The sequence below is a fragment of the Charadrius vociferus genome, unplaced genomic scaffold, assembly GCF_000708025.1.
Source record: "Charadrius vociferus isolate BGI_N301 unplaced genomic scaffold, ASM70802v2 scaffold147, whole genome shotgun sequence".
Classification (NCBI taxonomy): domain Eukaryota; kingdom Metazoa; phylum Chordata; class Aves; order Charadriiformes; family Charadriidae; genus Charadrius; species Charadrius vociferus.
In genome coordinates, this window is record NW_009649570.1 from 7778700 (window position 1) to 7797177 (window position 18478).

Genomic DNA, 18478 nt, shown 5'->3' on the forward strand with positions numbered 1-18478 from the left:
TCCACGGATTCATGACTGCCCCTCATATTTAAGTCCATTCAACAGATTCACAGCACACCATTAACTATTTCAAATGACACTATATTCATCATCCATCTGATTTTAGATTTACTGAATAGTAAGTTTTAAAAATTTATATTTATGTCATATCAATGGACTTTCAAGGAAAACTTGGTTCCTATTGAATATTACTTCTTCAAAACATCTCACAGAAAAAAATTATTCAATCTACTGCATAAAGATTCTCTTGCAACCTGTGTCACCCTTCACTAAAGGATTCAAAGGGGCAGTGGTGGTGAGAGGCTGCAGCCCTATTGACAAACATCCAACTAGTGGCAATCAAAGAACTAAACACTAAGAACTAATGAAATATAATTATGTTACGATGCAAACCAATAAAAGAAGAGAAAGAAAAGAAATTACAAATTAAGTCAGTTCTACGATCTTCACTAATCCAGTTGTGTTTAGATGCAGTATTCATATAATGCAACAGGATTGCCCGCTTGTCTGAAACCCATCCGTGCTGTAGTACCCGAATGAGTGGCCAGGAGTTACATATGCTGTGGCAGCTTAAATTCATTGCTCCATTACTTTTTTCCACAGCCTCAATTTTAGCATTATTTTAACGCACTATTAAATTTTAATTTCATTTTTTTAATGATATCTAGGTGCAAAAGAGAGGGGGAAAATTATTTCCATTAGTTTTGTAGTTTCTGTATAAACTAAGATTTTCTAAATTAATGTTTTAACTACCTCTAGAAAAATTTTGCTCTGCAGAAGCACCAGGCTAAAGCCAGCGTTACCTTATTAGAAGATAACTTTACAATTGAAATACCAGACCAAGTTAGTCATGGCCAGTGTGCCCCCATAAATTGTATCTTATCATTAACAGAAATAAAAGATGCTCTTCTGTACTTTCTCAAATTATTATGAGTTAAAATTTATACACTAGTCTCGGGCTTGATTAAATAAAAGGGACAAGCGATTTAAGTCACTCTAGTGCTTTTACAAAGATATCAGTGTGGTTCTGCCAAGGGCCATTAAAATTAAAAGACAACTGTCTAAACAAGTAGCCCATCTGTCAAAAAACTCTTTTCTCCGAGGGATCTCCAAAAGCATTTGTAAATAAGGACATACTAACACGCACGCAATGTAGACAAAGGAACTCCACTTCTTCACGGAGGTCTTTAAAAGCTGCACCCAACACAGCAATACTTCAGTACAGAACTGTATTACAGTCACAATAATCACTGATTTTAAAAGCTTGCCGTTTTGTGACATTTTTTACCAAATGAACTTGAAATACAGTGTACAAACTACAACCTTTAGGGCACGCCTATAACAAAGAACTACTGTCTGCATTTCACAATGGGGTAACAAATACAAGTGCCTTTCTTAAGACAAACAGGCAGCCTGCAAAGCCAGGGACACAACTCAGACCTCCTACAGTTCCCATCGAAGATCAACTTTCTTCCTGAGACATTTTTTCCAGGCAGCAGGTGGACATCTATTTTCCCTTTTAGCAAATAAAACATTCTGAATGAAGTTGGGTCCACTTACAAACTCAGATCTCGCTGAGAAAACATTTACGCACACAGACTTTTACAAGGCAATTTAAACCTTCATGTTCTCTGTCCTACATGAAAGTTGACAAATAAAGAAACATTTAAGAATTATACAATTTTTACTTTTGCGATAATTGTCTTTACGTTACAAGCAGCTATTTTACTACAAAGTACTGTCATTTATGGCACTAGTGATTTCCCATCTCTTATTCAGGGATGCCAGTGTTGAATTAAGTCTCTGGCTAACCCTCTGTATGTCAAATTTCAACCCAGATTTTTTTTTTTTTTTTTTTTTAACATCTGAGTTACATAGCTTGGAAAACAGTTGTAATGAAAATGCTGACACAGTCTTAACTACAGTATATCAATATGAGCATGCTGCTATAATAGGCTTTTGTGATCTCAAGAGACTATGTTAAATCATTTATAATTAAAGTAATCGTATTGTGACAAAGAAAGGCTCATGGTATAGTGCACATTTTTATAAATGCTATACAACCAAATCGGAAAGGTGGCTTGAAAAATATGAAGCAAATTTTTTGGTTTTTCTTGTCTGACATGTCACTAAGGAAGGGCCTATGCAGAGAAATCCAACTGGGGAAAAAAAAAACCCAACAACAAATCCAAACAAAAAAAACCCCCACACGCAACCAAAAAACAAACTCCACACCCACAAAACCAACCCAACAGCCCCCACACGTTTAGTATTACATTATTCTGCAAAAAGTCTAGTTTACTATTCAGAGAATAAAAACAGGGGCAATTAAAAGGACATACATGAGCAAAGGGTTGGTATTATCTTATATGTAACTTAGACTAGTAAATATTTTGGTAATGGAACACAGTGTCATAGACTCAAGTCCCCATTTTCTTTTAAGCATTTCTTTTCCTTATGGTTAAATAGTAAGTATTTTAAGAGAGCCACAACTGAAATCCTTTCATTAATATACTTCTTGAACAATGCAGACAATAGCTTACCTTCCACTCAAAGATGAAAAAAACGGCACTACATGTATTCCCAAGGGGCCACCTTCCCCAGAAATCTCCACTGTTTTTGTCATTTCACTAAAAAAAGAAAAGCACAGGGAAAACACATCTCATATGCTTCTTCACAGAATTCTCTATGCTAAAAACCAATTCCTAGTTGATCAGGGAGCAGAAAGAACAGAAAAAAATATTAGACTGAGCACGCTAATACATAAAAATACGATGAAATGTAAAAAAGCTATCAAATTCTTTAATTACATTTTTTTATGAGGATTTGTGTACTTTGAAAGGGTAAGACACCAAATACTAGACATTTTCCTAAGTCAACCTGTAAGTAAATTAACCAAAAAAATGAAAGAATAAGATTTTAAGTCAGGAGAGACTTCATCATTAAAAAAAAATAAATTATTCTACGTGTTCTTAATTTAAACTTCACAGGAGCTGCTTCAGTCAATTTCCCCGTGTGGACACATCATAAACATGAAGATCACACATTAAGGACATCAAACCAATAAGCAAATTAGGCAAATCATATTTAAACATCTTTATTTCTGCCCTCAGTTGCATGCAACCTCATTGACAAAGAACAAAACAAACTGTAATGAAAAGTGCAACTCGGCTCATTTTATCAGGAAGTTTCCCTCTTAAATATCGTTATCAAAAACCTCTATATTATCTCTGACGGATTTTTGCTGTTTCATGGCTATGTGCTGTTTCATTTCCTATTGAGTATTTTACACTGCTAGCCTTATAGTGACCTTAACTCTATTCTGGGTGACCAAAATTTGAAAAGGAAGGTACTTGAATTGGCTAGAACGTCGAAAGGGGGGGAAAAAAAAAAAAAAGAAAAAAAGAAAAAGAGAGAGAGAGAAACAAGTCAGGTCTGTATTCTAGCAGATCACGTTCCTACTTTCTATGCTAGTCTACATCTTCTGTAACACCTCCTCCCCTCCAATCATACTGAACACCATCAACACTCAGGATTAGTGGCCAGTGGACTTCTATTGGGTATTTTGATTTATATTAGGACACTAATACATTCAAGCTATAAGAAGCCCTACGCTTGCACACAATCCTATAGTGTTTACAGAACACATAAAACTGAACCAAATGGCCACTTTATATACTGCCATGATTTAAATGCTCAGTCTAACTGATGCAAATGCAGGCAGCTGTTGAGAAAGACTTCTGACCTTTCTCCAAACATCATACAACAGATCTAGAGGGTGCATGTTTGCAAGATGAGAAAGATGACCAAGCCCCCAAATGATTTTCTTCCTAGCAGAACAATTTCCTCTGGGATCAGTTGACTGATCTCACTGACCCATGGTCTTATCATTGTTTGACTTGATGCAAGAAGCAACGCCCAGGTATAAGGGAGGAATCTGTGACTACCCTTGAAGTGGCAACACACAGTTACACCAGATCAGATACAACATAAAAACACATGGCACAGCTAAGCGCGCTCTCTCTCTCTCAAGGAGGACAATTACTGCAAATGATCTTAGACAAATTCTGGCACTGCTTCCTAATAATGCAGGAATATTTATTAATTTTTTTTGTTACGAACATTTATTCAGTTGAATAATGATTAATCAGAAGTAATTTGCCCTAGACACAATAATTCTTAGCTTGGTTAGCTATATTTGGAATAAGACCAGAAAATAAGTTACATCATTTTCTTTTGGTTTTGGAGTTTGGGAGGGGTAGGGGTGGGTACGGTTTGTTTGTTGATAGTTTTGCGGAGGGTTTTTTCTGTAAATTATTCTTCGAAAAAGGCTGACATTAGAATGAATTTATATTCTATAAGAAAGAAATGGACAGACCCTGAACAACAAACCGCCACTGATCCCAACATAACATTTTCATGTTACTACATTTATAAGACAGGCACTATCATCAGGCATTTCTATTTGCTCATTTTTTGTTTCCTGTATTCCCCTCTCTTCATGAATCAAACAGGGAAATCCTGACAAAATCTTCCTGTAAGTTTTTTTAGAAGACATTTTTTCTAGTGAAACTGGTCAGAAAAGTTAATCAGGGTGGTTACCAAAAACTCAAAAATACACACATAGGAAATTAACTATTCTTTCAGTTCCATCTTCTGCTTCCTCCAATTCTCTTAACAGACACACACACACAAAAAAGATAAAAGGGCTACTTTTGTCTTTTGAACTTCTACAGAATCAAAACATATGAGCAAATTAAGTAGCCATATCCTATAGATCCAGAAAAATAATTGAAAATAGTGAATGAGCTTTCATATGTAGAGGAAAAATTTAAATAAGTTACAGTTGTCCCCAGATAACCCCATGTTGCTTGAATACTGCAGGGAAGAGTTGTCTTCCTAAACAACTGCAAAACAGAGCAGGATTTTTTTTTGAGGGCTATCACAATAGACAGGTTAGCTGTCATATTAAATCAATGCATTTACGGTTAAAAGTAGGCTCAAAGCCAAAGGAAACATACAAGTTTATTTTAAAATCTAACATGAAATCTACACACTAAGAAAAATAGGTTTCTTTGTGAAAATAAATAGCCCACATGTATATTGTGTATTATTTTTAAAAATATTGTGGTACATCCTGAAAGTTATGGATGTACTAAAGCACTAAATATCTAGAATAACAGCACATTATATGCATATATATAAAAGGTACTTGAGAATCATATTTTTAATCAAAAACCTATGCATCAGAATGACTTTTCATTCTCAAACAAATGTGATTCTTAGTTACATCTGTGAAGAAAACTGCCCTTCACAACAACTGTAATAGATACTGGAGGACATGATTTTTGTATTATACCTATGAAAGCCTGACAGTTAAAAAAATTTAAAAGCAAGATATCTGGGATTTGGCTTTTTTTTTTTTTTTTTTTGCTTAGGAACATCAAAGATTAGAGACTCAGAAAAATTTGGCATCATTCACTCTCACTGCCCATCTTCCAGCAGGTTTAATCCACCCACAAGAACAGCCGAATTCCAGAAGCGTACTATCCCACACTCTTCTGGAGAGACTATTCAGGAGCAGGGCAAGGGGGAATGAGATCCTAAACAGGATGAGCTTTAAAAATACTAATTACTAAAACTCCACAGGCACAAGGGACACCAAAGTGCCAGGATTTTTTAGTTTGACAGAGTCAGGTTAAAAACCAAAAAGAAGGGGGTGGGAGAACGCAGAATGTTTTTCCACTGCTGGTTGATAGCTGTGATATTGACAACAGAGAGGATAATTTATGGATTTTCTGCAATATTCAACATATTTTAAAAACAAACAAACAAACACCCAAAACAGAAAAAAAATTAAATTCCAAAAGTTAGTAACCTAGCAGTGGCCTACTATTTTAAATCTCCCCTATACATCTTAAATGCATTTTGCAGTAAAAGAAAAAAATTAGTCTGACCTATCAAGTCAGTATAAAAGACCTGGAGTCCAATTGCTAGCTGGGGATGAGAAGCTGGGAGCATCGGTGAGTGATGCCCAGAGGGTGCCTCAGTGTGCTACGCTGTTAGTACCTCCTGCATGTTCTTCAGGAAGCAGACAGAGCTCCTACCTCAGAAAATACTGCCCTTGCTGAGTTTGCAACCCAATTTCTATGGAATACGTGCAGATACGTTCTTACGGCAATCAAAATAAGTGAACTTTAAAAAAGTATTTATCTCAGTGAAATCTATCCAAACTGCAGGGTTCACCCCAACCAGAAACACAGCACTTAAGTTTCTTCAAATGCCTGCTGGCATCTCCCCTCCCCTTGCTGCACTAAAGGTGCCTCAGAGGTCTCAGTGAAGAGGAAACACCTGCCTAGCATGACCTGACTGTGGCATCTGGGACCACATTTAACATTGTACTATTGATTTTTAACCTGAAGAAGCTGTCATCATTTACTATTTAAATTCTTCATTGCTTGATGTTTATTGATTTCTGCCAGATTCTTTACAGTCTATCACATTTGTCAGGAAGGCTTGCCATGCATATTATTAAAAATGTTGATGAGTACAGTTTAGCAAAGACAGATAGAGAAGATGTACGCATTTGTGTAGTGAGCATGCACAGCAGCCCACTTGTAACATGGAAAGCAAAATTTAAATGGAGTGCTGCACATTCAGCGGTGCGTATTCAGTTGTGAATCAGTCTGATCTTCAAATTGGCCGTCCCCTTGCTGCTGAATACTACAGCTCCCTCTCCCGAAAACTGTATCAAGAATTAGCAGTTTGTCAGTTATGCCATGGGAAAAGATCTGTTAGCTGAAAGTTTCTCTGCAAACTATCCAAGAATACTGAAGAACCAATCTCAACCACCGAGTACACAGATGCTTAAAAGGGACTTCTCCAGAAATAAACGTTTTGGAGTTTTGCAGCAGGACTTGGTTTGCTAAGGTGCTTTGACCTTCCCAAATTACAAATGCTAGGAGAATCTTGGTAGGATTTCTCTTGAAGAATGCAGTAGATGCAGCCTAAAGCAGATTAATTGTTTTGCAATGTACTGAAGACAGTACCTCGGAAAAAGCTTTCTGCATGGGTTACTGGGCAAAACTTCTCATCATGTGTACATCGCAAGAATCACAAATGCCTGAGTAAATACAGATCAAGTATTTATCATTCCAATGGCATATTTTTTTGCTGTTTTAGTCTTATTCAAGACTTGCATGTAAGTCTTCAACCCAGGCGTAACATGACAAAGCAAAAACCTTTAAATAGATCATTGATTTCCTCATATGTTTTTAAGAAAAGGTACAGATTAGTAAACTGCTGTATCTGAAAAAAAATCTCCTGGTACAGGATGTCCATGTTTCCCTTGCAAACAGAAAAGCACAGCTGATATTCTGAACATGCTTTGTGGCCTTTTTAGTGACCACAGCCAAGTAAAAGGCAAAGGAAATGTCACTCAGATGCAGAGAGTTCACAGATGAAGTTATTGAGCTGCCCTTCCTTGCTTGTTCTTCACTTGCGCCTCCAGCTCCACCAGGCAATGCTGCTGTTCCAGGGCAGTAGAGCACCCATAAACAAGGGGTGCTGACTTTTGGCAGAGAGCACAGGCCTACAGGTGACGTCAAGTTACTGAAGGGAATTCTAAAGAAGCAGCATGCACAGGTTTACCCAAATAAAGAAGGTGATGACTCTGTCCATGTACTTCTTTCATATATTAAAACAGTACTGTTGCTGCTGATAATAAAGTATTTGCACCCACTCTTCCAGAGAGGCTTCCAGAGTAGCCAGCTCAACTAAAGCTGTCAGATAGCACATTTCCCACCCATCTCCTACCCCTTTTCCACATTTTTCCTTTCCTCTTTTAAACTAAATGCTCAAAGCTCTGATGAAAATGTCATGAAAGCCCTGAAGAAGAAACTGGAGCTCAAGAAGTTAAATAGTGTGAATACACTCAAACGATGAAAATCTGAGCAATATCTAAATAGAGCTGGAGAGCACCCTACAGGGAGAGGAGAAAGCAACTGAACATGCAGAGTAAAGAAGGAGCTTTGCAGGCACAGTTAAGGAAACTGCTCACTCTCTCCTTTAGAAGAGAGAGGCACATTTCAGCTGCTCCATTCTACACAAAACTAAAGAAACTATCCACAAAGCTTAAATATTTACTATGAAATAATGTCAGAATTTTCCAGTTTCAGGTTTGAAGAGGTAACTAACTCTCCTAACTAAAATGCATTAATCTACTACAGATGCTAATGTAATCCAGATGTTTTTCCCCACTAGAATTAGTTAGTTCTCATGAGATTAACTGTCTAAAGGTTTAGAGAGAAACCAGGAAACCTGCAGGCACCAGGTTCTTGTGTCTTTTTTTCTTTTTAAATCAAGTTGTTCCACTTCTGTGTTTTTAGACTAATGAAAGACACAGAAGATTAAAAAAAAAAAATACAGAGAAGGAAAAAACACTGCTGTTACGCTTTAATTATGTATCTATAGTGCTTAAACCAAGGAACTGACCCTGACCTCTGCTAGAAAGAAGTGGGAAGGCAGCAAAACAGAACATAATGAAATCACGTAATGAATTATCTATGCATAAATTACCCTTTGAGTTCCAACTAATCCACTACTATTAAGCTAAACATCCACTTCCAAGCAGACTTGTGTTTACTGTTCCTTAACACAGTCATTTTTACTAAGACAAGAAAAGCAAGGTTTTCAAAACCAGTATTACTATGTATAGTGTGCTAAGGGAATCAATGTTAAAGGCTGTGACAAATTTCTGACTTCAATAGAGTATCAAGGCCCTGCTGTTACTTCAAAAATCTTTCAGTCCTAGTCCAGAGATGAAGGGAAGCAAGGAAAAATACCAAACTTTAAACACTGATTGCAGTAGCTTGTCTTCCCTTATTCTGAACGTCACCTTTACTAGCAAATCCAAAACAAAAAAATCCACCATCAGAAATTACAAGAGGATCGTCATTAGTCCTGTATTTATTTGTTCCGTTAAAAAACATGCCAATGATCCAACATTTCAAATCTCTCTTCCAGCAAAGTTGAACTCTCACAAGGTCAAATAAAAATTTTCAGACTCTTGAGGGATACAGTCCTGAAAAGTTTGCCAGTGCTTTTACAGTGGAATGTTCTAAGAGAATCCAGGCAAAGAAACTTCCTTCCTACTAGCTTCTGAACAGAGGAGCTAAAAATCCTTCACACTGCCACTCATTTCATTTACCCAACATGCAACTAATTTTGCCTACTTAAATCAGTGAACTGATTTTCCTCAAATGGAACAGTTTTCCCACTTGAGTGAGGAATATAGAACAAGCCAAGTCTGAAGCCTTTAACTTCAACTGACTAGACTTCATGATCATAAAATATTGCTCCCGGTCGTCTTTTTTTCTGCTTCCCTCTGAAATACCCATTATTGGCTGCAGTTAGAGAAGGGACACTGACCTCAGACAGGTTGGTGCTCTGATGAGAAGGCTCAGGTAATTTTCTTAGGTGACTAGCTGCTATTTTGCTTAAGTGCTATAGGTCATAATGATTACCAAACTCAGTGACAGGAAGGAATATTTTCTAGTGAGAGCAGCAGGGACAGTAATAGTTTTATTCTTTCTTCATAGCATGAAGTAGCTCACAATTAGGCTGAAACATTAGCTTCATTAACATCACTTAACATGGCTTATTTAAATGAAGTCTTAAGGTATCATGACTTGCTGGTCCTTCATGGCCCTAACATCTTCGAAATGTAACAAGAAAGATACCTGCACAAATGAGAATTATAAATAATACTTTCGCACAGGAAGAACAATGTAAAAGGAGTCAAATTAGATATTAAGATGCTAGTTTTACTACTTGTAGAACAAAGTAGTTTTATTATTTAATACTATTTTATTAATAAACCCTTCTTTACTTATATTCAATTGAATTAAGATGCCATTAAAATAGATAGATGGTCTACAGTGACTCATTATTTTCTTTATAAACCTATTACTCCTACTGAAAAAAAATTTGTATAAAGAGTTTAAAAAAACCCCTCTTCACTTTTAAGGAAAAAGCCATACAAGAAACAAAATCATTACCTTAAAATTTAAATTCTTCGACTTTTGAAACTCTGGTGAATTTCACAGAAATACCAACAAAATTTGCTTTACAAAATGTGTTCTGAATTCCTCCAAGTTCACTGTTTCAAGAAATTGGAATATATTACAAATACTTGCATATAATTCACAGTTTTGAGGGAAAAAAAATCCTTATACTGCCCATCTCAACATCTGCAGCCAAAATAGTGTTTTTAAAAATCCCCTCAGGTCACACAAAGCACAAGCAAGCTACATTTTGGTAACATTATTTTACCGGGACTCTGCATTTAAAGAAACACTGCTCCTTTCTCTTTGTTTTTGGCCAATGTTTCTCCTTAATGCATCAATCTCAATCCAGATTAAGACAACTCACTTTATCTCCAAAAAAAATACAGCAAGGCAGAAAGGTTCTTGGGAATACCTTGTTCTGGCCAATTTTCCCCTCAGTTCAACACTGATGCTCAGGGATCAGTTGAGTGGGTCCCAACGTATATTCTTTATCACTTTTCCTCCCATACTCCTCCACCAAGACAGTTTGCAGGATTCAACAAAAATCCTGAGAGATCTACAGAAATCTAGGCTTATTATCGACTGATTTGTGACATGCCAGAGAAGAGCTGGCCATTGCAGAAAACTGAATACCTCAGAAAAGTATCACAGAGGTCTTTCACACTGTCAACATTTCCAATGGCTACTGAAATCAGGTTATGAAGATTAAAAGCAACTGAATAACACAGCCTTCTTCTGAAGAATCCCAAATGCAAGCAATGATTTGTTTAACTCGATAAACAGTAATATGCTCTCGAAAAATTCCTAAGAGGACTTATATGATCTAAAACACCCTAGTAAAAGCATAAGGACAACAGTAAATATGAGCATAGCATGCACAGAGCTTGATTAATCCCCATTACAAATTAACGGATCAAGAGACAAATGAGTGCATATATTTGGTGATGCATAATAATTACCACAGGTGAAACAAGCTGTAGAAGTCTTTAGCAACATTCCATGAAGAGAAAATAAGCACTAGCAACTAAACTGACTAAGTTCTATACCCGCATGATGAACGCTAATCAGCTAGTGTGTAACTTAGGGGCCTGGCAGGTGCAGAGAAAGCTGGAAGAGCACTCCAGTTCCTTTTCATGATGAGACCATTCTAAAAATATGTATCGGTACCAGCAGGCAAGAGAAAAAACTACAAAATGGCATACAAAGTAGGTGACAAGGAGGCCTCCAGGAGGGAGGAAAAATGCAAACAGACAGATGAGTCGAAAAGCACAACCTTACCAAGACAAAAAAATCCCTCATAAAAGCAGTGAAACAATGACTCAAAGAACAAGAAAAACTACGTAATTAACTCACTCGCATGGAAAAGACTAATTTTTTACATGCCTTAAAGGAAAGGTGATCCTTCTACCAAAATCCTGGCATGGCCCAGAAGACCAACAAGGTTAGAGTCCCTGCTATTGTGAACTTCCCCACAGGCTTCGGGTATTTAACTTCCTGCCTCTATCCCAGAGCCATGTAGGTATAATGGGAATATTAACACTTGGTTTTTCTTAGTTGTCTGTGAGGATAAATGGTCTAAGATTAAGGCATGCAGATACTGTTTATTTTATGGTTTTTACTTTATACTGTTTTGACAAACAACTATAAACTGCAAAATTATAGCAAATGATTATTTGAGATCACCAAAATTGAAACAAATTAATTTTTGACATTTTAGCTGTCATGCAAAAGTTTGCCATATAGCATTTCTTAATTTCATTATACAATGGGCTATGACACCACTACAGTTCTGCAAGAAACACAACATACTGGACAAAGGACTGAATTCCTTTGCCTATGCAAAAAGGTGACCTCAGCACAACCTGAATCACCAGCCAAAACTGAAATTTAAGCTTATGGTGGGACAGGGGAATAGCAGCATGGAAACATTTCGGTCTAAATTTGCCAGGTCAAATCCTCTATTACCACCACTGAGGCTCTGACTGACCTACTTTGTGACACTGTAATGCAGCCTGACTTGTTCATTTTGGTACAACAAATGGAACCTGCAAAATTATTTTTTTCATTTCATTTCATTTCAGCCACTTAGAATTTTCCCTGTGATTTCAGGAACAATAAACCCCGAAGCTCATTATTAAACCTTTTGAGAACACCTAGTTTCCTCTTGTTTCAGCTATGCAGCTGAGGTGACATTTTACCTGAAAAAAATCATTTTAGAATTATATGGTTCACCTGACTGGTTCTTTATTGATATATAATATACTACACCTAAGAACATCTTCTACCTAAGACATTAGACACCTGCAGGACTGAGTAGAAAGCAAAAACACTGACTGTACAACAGTAGCATATTTCCCCCTTAGCCTTATACTACAAACAACATAATAAAATCATTCATTTTCACCAATGATGGTACAAAAGACTGTCATGCACAAATATGTGCCTCAGTATGTGAATCGAGTGCATTTTTAGGATAGGAAAGGGACAAGAAGGAAGAGATCACAATGATGATGATCACAATAAAGATTCACAGGTGCAGCTGGAGCGAGAAGTCAGTCTTGTCTCGCATATTGATAAACCACACTTGAGTCAGCACCGAACAGAAGATATTCCTACCTGACAGGGAGCCGGGCCCTCTGAGCCAACAAAAGTTCTGTGGGTCCAGTAAGGTTCACCTCCCCATCCTGAAAGGATACCTGGGAAGCACCCTGTTGAGAGATTTCAAAGCACATTTTGAATCTACATACATATCGACACATATAGAACAATGGCTGTATATATATTTCTGAGTGAATATTTGGAAGAGAAAACATAAGTAACATCATCTCACTGACAGTGAGGACTGAAAGATCCATTGTGTATGCAGTGTACATAACAACGCATTCTGCGAAACAGGAGGGTATCTAAAGTCCTGCTCCTCACACCAGAGTCCCACTGTGCTTCCACTGGAGAAGCCTGTGGTACTGACTCCTCGTCTGCCTGTCGAACCCAGATGTTGCTCTTTCTCATCCTGAGCCACCTCCCTTCTCACAATGGATTCCGCAGACCTTGGATAAACCCAATGGCTTTTTTTCTGCTCTTCCTGTCCCCTAGTAGCATTTATCTGGTAAAGACATATTTTCCCAGTAACTTCACAGAAAAAGAAATTATGTAACTATTTGGCCAGACACAAAAATACAGTGCACACAGGGACCTGACATTAATGCTAAAGCTCTTGAAAACTATTATTTAACTTTCCTTTTTTGATCCTTAGACTCTTAATGTTTGCATTTTTTCCATACTGTGAGCGGGAAAGAGGTACCAATGAGATAAGTCCACTGTCAGCAGGTGATATATTAGCTTTAATGTACTGTACTTCATTGCGACCCTTATGGCAATAATGTAAACAGAGCAAAATTTGTAACAAAGACCTTCTTTGGAGAGGTCACTTCTGCCAACTCTGCAACAGGAATATAGCTGGAAGACATAAATCTTCAGCTGTCAACACAGTAAGAGAATTCAATTCAGAGCTTGATCTTAACTAGATAAAGCCTAAAGTTAACCATTATTTTTTTGTTGTTGCAGTGGTACAGTTTTCCAGTGTATATACTTGCCATATCAAGTTGTCTCAAGGCAAAAGGTAGAAACGTTATAAATTAATTCCAAAGAACAAAGCCAACTAGATAGGTAATTTAATTTTCAATAAAAGCTCTACACTGTATATTAAAACTTCCAATTTCTCTCAAAAGATGGCAAGACTCAAAAAGATGGCTTTAAAGGTTTGGTGTTTACAGTCCCTCAAAGATTTGTAGAACTTCTTTTCAGAGGGTTGCTTTGCATTTTAAAAAAGAATCATGACCAGCCCCGCAAGCAAACCTTTGGAATATAAATCAAGCTGGATCCCCTTTTGGTTCACACACCACTTTTGAACCTATAATACTAGTAGCAATTCTCTTTGTGTGTTAATCAGAGCACAAGCCAACAGACTTGGCTTCCAGTGCAAGACCAATATAGCTCACTGAACGCGAACTTCTGTCACTAATGGTAGAACTATTTTAAAAAACGTGTATTGAGTATGTACCATCTCTTCCAATCACTTTTCACAGTGGAACCACATGTCAAGGAGCAATTCCTGTTATATGAAACATATTCCGTACTAACCTTGTAAATCAGGAACTCAACCTCACACAGTGTGTTAGCAACAGAAATCTGACACACAGCCTTCATATATTGACTTCATCTTGAAAAAAGAAAGCGCCTTGGTAGCAACAGATGCCAGAAGCAGACAAACCTCTTAACAATAATGCTCCCAACAAAGCTAACCCTTTAGCTAACCACTAAAACCACTGCTGCTACAAAGGCTCTTCTTTTTGGAAGGTTGAAAATGGCCAAGCCATAAGTAGATTTTGGGTTGTGAATTAACTACACTTTCTTTTCTTCCAGACACTGGCTGCAACACAGTGCTGCTCAGTGGATGACAGAGAACTTGCTACTCGTGCCTCAGAACTGTTTTGCTATTTAAAGCCTCCCTTACAGGCTATACAAGTCTGCATAAGCTACATTATTTCTCTATTTCTGGGCTTTTGGTTACTGTAGTGAGGTTACGTCCATACTTGTCCTCCATGTCCACTTCCTCAGGAAACAGATTTCACCGCAATGGCAAATACGAATGTTCAGAACACAATCTCATCTCACATTTCTGTTGACTGATTCACAGGTTTTAAACCACAAGGAACCATTTTTTGATCAACAAGTCTAATCTTATAGTAGGAATTAGATTTGTTTAGTGACAAAGCACAACATTGGTAAGGGCACAGTTACACTCCAAGATAAGTAAGAGGTTCTTACAAGAAGATGGCAACCAACAGTTTTCTTTACTGCTAAAGACCAGATCAGCAAAAAGTGTCTCAAAGCTGAATAATTGGGTCATTACAGATGTCAGGGGTATTGGACCTTCAGTAGAGGTCTTAAAAAACAGATTTAAAAATACATCACAAATGTTTCAAGGCACGTTCATTCCTGTGACAGAAAATAATAGTCCAGTCTTGTGAGGTGCCTGACAGTCCCACATTTTCAGCACTCCACAAGATAAAACTTCTGCGAGGAATTAGAGGATGAAGTTTGGAGCCCGTAACTGCAATTACAGCTTTTTTTTTTTTTTTTTTTTTTTAATTTAAGGGTAAAAGCTCCTCAAGAAAAGTTACCCTGTCCTGAGCCAGACAGAAGTGTGTTGAGGGAGTTCAGAAATGCCACAGAGGGAAGTTTAGTGTCACAGCCCCCATCCTGCACACCGCCACCTGTTTTGATTTGAAGGCATATAGTGCTCACACATATCACAGATTATCACATGCTCAAGCCAGTAAACACAAAGCCAGATATATTTAAAGTCTTAAGTGATCAAGGAAACATGAACCATAACACTGAAATTATAATTGAGCTCTCTGAGAATGACATGAGAGCTCCAATCACGTAACAATCACTACAAATGGACAAATTCCTTTCATACTTCAGCATTTCATTAGAAGCACAGTAAATTTAAACAGACCATCTCCTGCTCAACTAGCAGAACGATAGAAAACCAACAATGCACAAGTAAAGACACTATTAGAAGACAATGATCCAATACATGCAGAAATTCTCCATCTCTTGTTAATATTTTAAAGACTGATTGTCAGTTTTTCAATAGTAGCAGAATTATTGACACTGACTGCCAAAACTTGACTCAAATTCAGCTGACAGTGTAACAGACTTACAGTGACAGAATTGCAGTTTTCACTTAGGAAATAGGAATAGAATGCAAAATAGTGTGGTAAAAACAAAAGCCAAGAAAGCATATGCATTTAAGAACAATGGAAGTTTTTTAATTTATTTACATAGGAATAATTTGAATTAGGCAATTTTTCTTAGTGTGGCAAAAAACATGTTCTTCAAATTAGGACTAAAGCAAAAAAGAGGGATCCTATTAAATAATAGCCTTCTGCAAACAACTGTAACCCAAATACTTGAGAGTCTCATATTCATTATGTGACAGCTCTCAAATTAGGTAAATATGTATGTGTAACAGTAGAAAGAGTGACAAGTACATACCAGTAACATTTTCACTCTGTGAACATGCACAACCTTCTCAATTCAACAGTCAGCATGGACATATATTAGCCCCAGCAACAAATATGCTGGAATCAGTCACGGGTCTCATTGAGGTTAGGGAATATGATAAATTCTCCATTTTTTCCTTAATTTTTGAAAATGCTCCTTTCATAAAAACCACAAAACGTCTAGGAGAAAAAAGCAATAGTGGCACTTCTGCACAGAGACATGAAAGTATCAGATTCTGGCTAGAAAAAGAGAAAGGGAGAGACAGAATTGGCTGAAAATGGTAAAAACAACTGTTTTTACTTCAAACAAAGGGTGCAGCCCTGAGCAGCTAACAGAGGAGACAGCTGCCCTGACAGCCCAGCTACCAACCAACCCCACTGCTCTGGTTTCTCACTATCATCACAACCCAGAAAACCGGGAACTTCATATTTTTAAAAAAGCTGCACCAAATCTGTTTTCTAACTAAACTCTAGTTATAGTGTAGATTTGCATTACATTTGAGCTGAAAAGAAATCATCTGTTGGGGTTCTTCTGCAGCAAAATTTTGCACATTCACCCAAGAGTGGATTATACCACCTAGCCCAGTAAGACAGATTTTAAAATATTCACGGGCTGCCAGTGGCCATAAAAAGGCCCTAAATCACCTCAGTTCTCCTTGATAGGCTTAGAACACTATTCTTAAGACAAGAAGTAAGTTTGCAGGTAGTATAAAATTGCAAATATATCACTTTTATAAAAGCTAAATAGTGAAAAACATACTCTTCTACTCAAAAAAAAATAATCTTATTAAACAATAACCAACATGAGACAAATCTCAGAACTGGGCGAATTTAGAGAATAGGAAGAACAATTGGAGAAAATCCTGAGTGCAGGGTATACTTGGAATATAAAATGATCATCAAACACTAACAATAAACTTGAAGGAAATAAATAAGATCTATTAATAAGAAATACACATGGTATCTACTCAAATTAGGACTGAAGCAGTCTGGTATACCCAAGGGAAAGTATCTTTATCTGAAACTTTCTTTTAATGACAAAGTTAAAAGTGAAAATGTATGTCTGAAGTTCCAGTTTAATGTATTGTATTCCCTGAGGGCATCTGCTTTCTAAAACAAACGAAAGGCATCCAAACCCTAAAGCAGAAGCTCATGGAATAGGGTGGCAGGCTGCAGAGCTTGCTCTCCCTTCTTGGCCAACAGTAAACCTTCTTTCTTCCAGGAAGGTTCAGTGGGAGTTCAGATCCTACCAACATAACAAACAGTCAGATGCAAGGAAATCTGGGGGTGAAAGGGATGCTTAGTTTACAAATGCAGGAAATGTCTCATCTACTGCTCTCACAACAATCTTAATTACCATATTTAAAAATTGAACATTTTTAGCAACACTTTCAGGATCATGTGAGCCTTTCTGACAGCCAGAATGAGCTTAAAAAGCCATAGCACTATTTTTAGCCTTAAAAATCAGCACTTTCATAAATATTCGCAAACCAATTAGTCTGTGCTACAAAGTAAAGGTGTTTACCTTTAGCAACAGCAACAAACACAACAGCTGACACTGCATACAGAAGACGATCCCCAAGACCATATAGCGCAACGAACACTCATAAAGGTTCTTTTTCATTCAGTAATAATATAACCAAGCACAGGTTAAAATATGATAACCCTATTTGAGCAAAGTTATACATATCTTGATCCAATAGTTGGATACAGAGCTGTTTTCAAGGTCGGCCAATTGTACATGACTGCGCCTCAGAAAGGTTTCTTCACGGCTTGCTTTGTTCTGTTGGGATAAAACAGAAGCTGTATGTGTATGTGCGTTTCTGAAACAGCTAAGGAACTTCGTTTGACCACAGCACCCTTCATTATGACACTCCTGCCGCCCTCAGACTGTAAAATCAAGACTGCAGCCAACTACAAGTTTTAGATTTAAAATCAGTACCTAGATCCACCCATTTGGCCTTAAATCCACAACGGGCCTAATCGAAGCTGTGGCCCTAAAACCCTACACTAAAAAAACAGTTATTTTATCTGTATTACTTACAGAGTAAGGCTATCTCAAGGTCAGGGAACGCTCTGACAAGCAAAATATGTAACAAGTTATCAGTTAGCAGAAACCTGTTCTTAAAACACCTTTGCGGAAGAAAAAAATTTGTAACTGGGGAAAAGCATTAAAATTGGAGGCTCTGAATAGGTTAAACATTACACATTATACAATACCAACTTTCAACGAGTTACACAAAACTCAAAGTCATTCAAATATTAGATATGAAAATAAAGTTGGTGTCAATATCTGCATTTCATCTGCTTAGCTAACCTTTCATTATGAAGCTAATA

At 37.2% G+C, this 18478-nt stretch overlaps 1 protein-coding gene across 1 annotated transcript in view; it reads right to left on the bottom strand.

Annotated features, from left to right (window-relative positions):
• PARD3B (par-3 family cell polarity regulator beta) overlaps positions 1 to 18478 on the bottom strand; it is a 406080-nt gene that overhangs the window by 236490 nt on the left and 151112 nt on the right. Inside the window, exons 5-6 of the mRNA XM_009890252.1 lie at positions 12684 to 12775; positions 2544 to 2630 (exon numbers count right to left, since the gene is read on the bottom strand). Coding sequence (XP_009888554.1) covers positions 2544 to 2630; positions 12684 to 12775 — 179 coding nt within the window. The remainder of the gene's footprint in view (positions 1 to 2543; positions 2631 to 12683; positions 12776 to 18478) is intronic.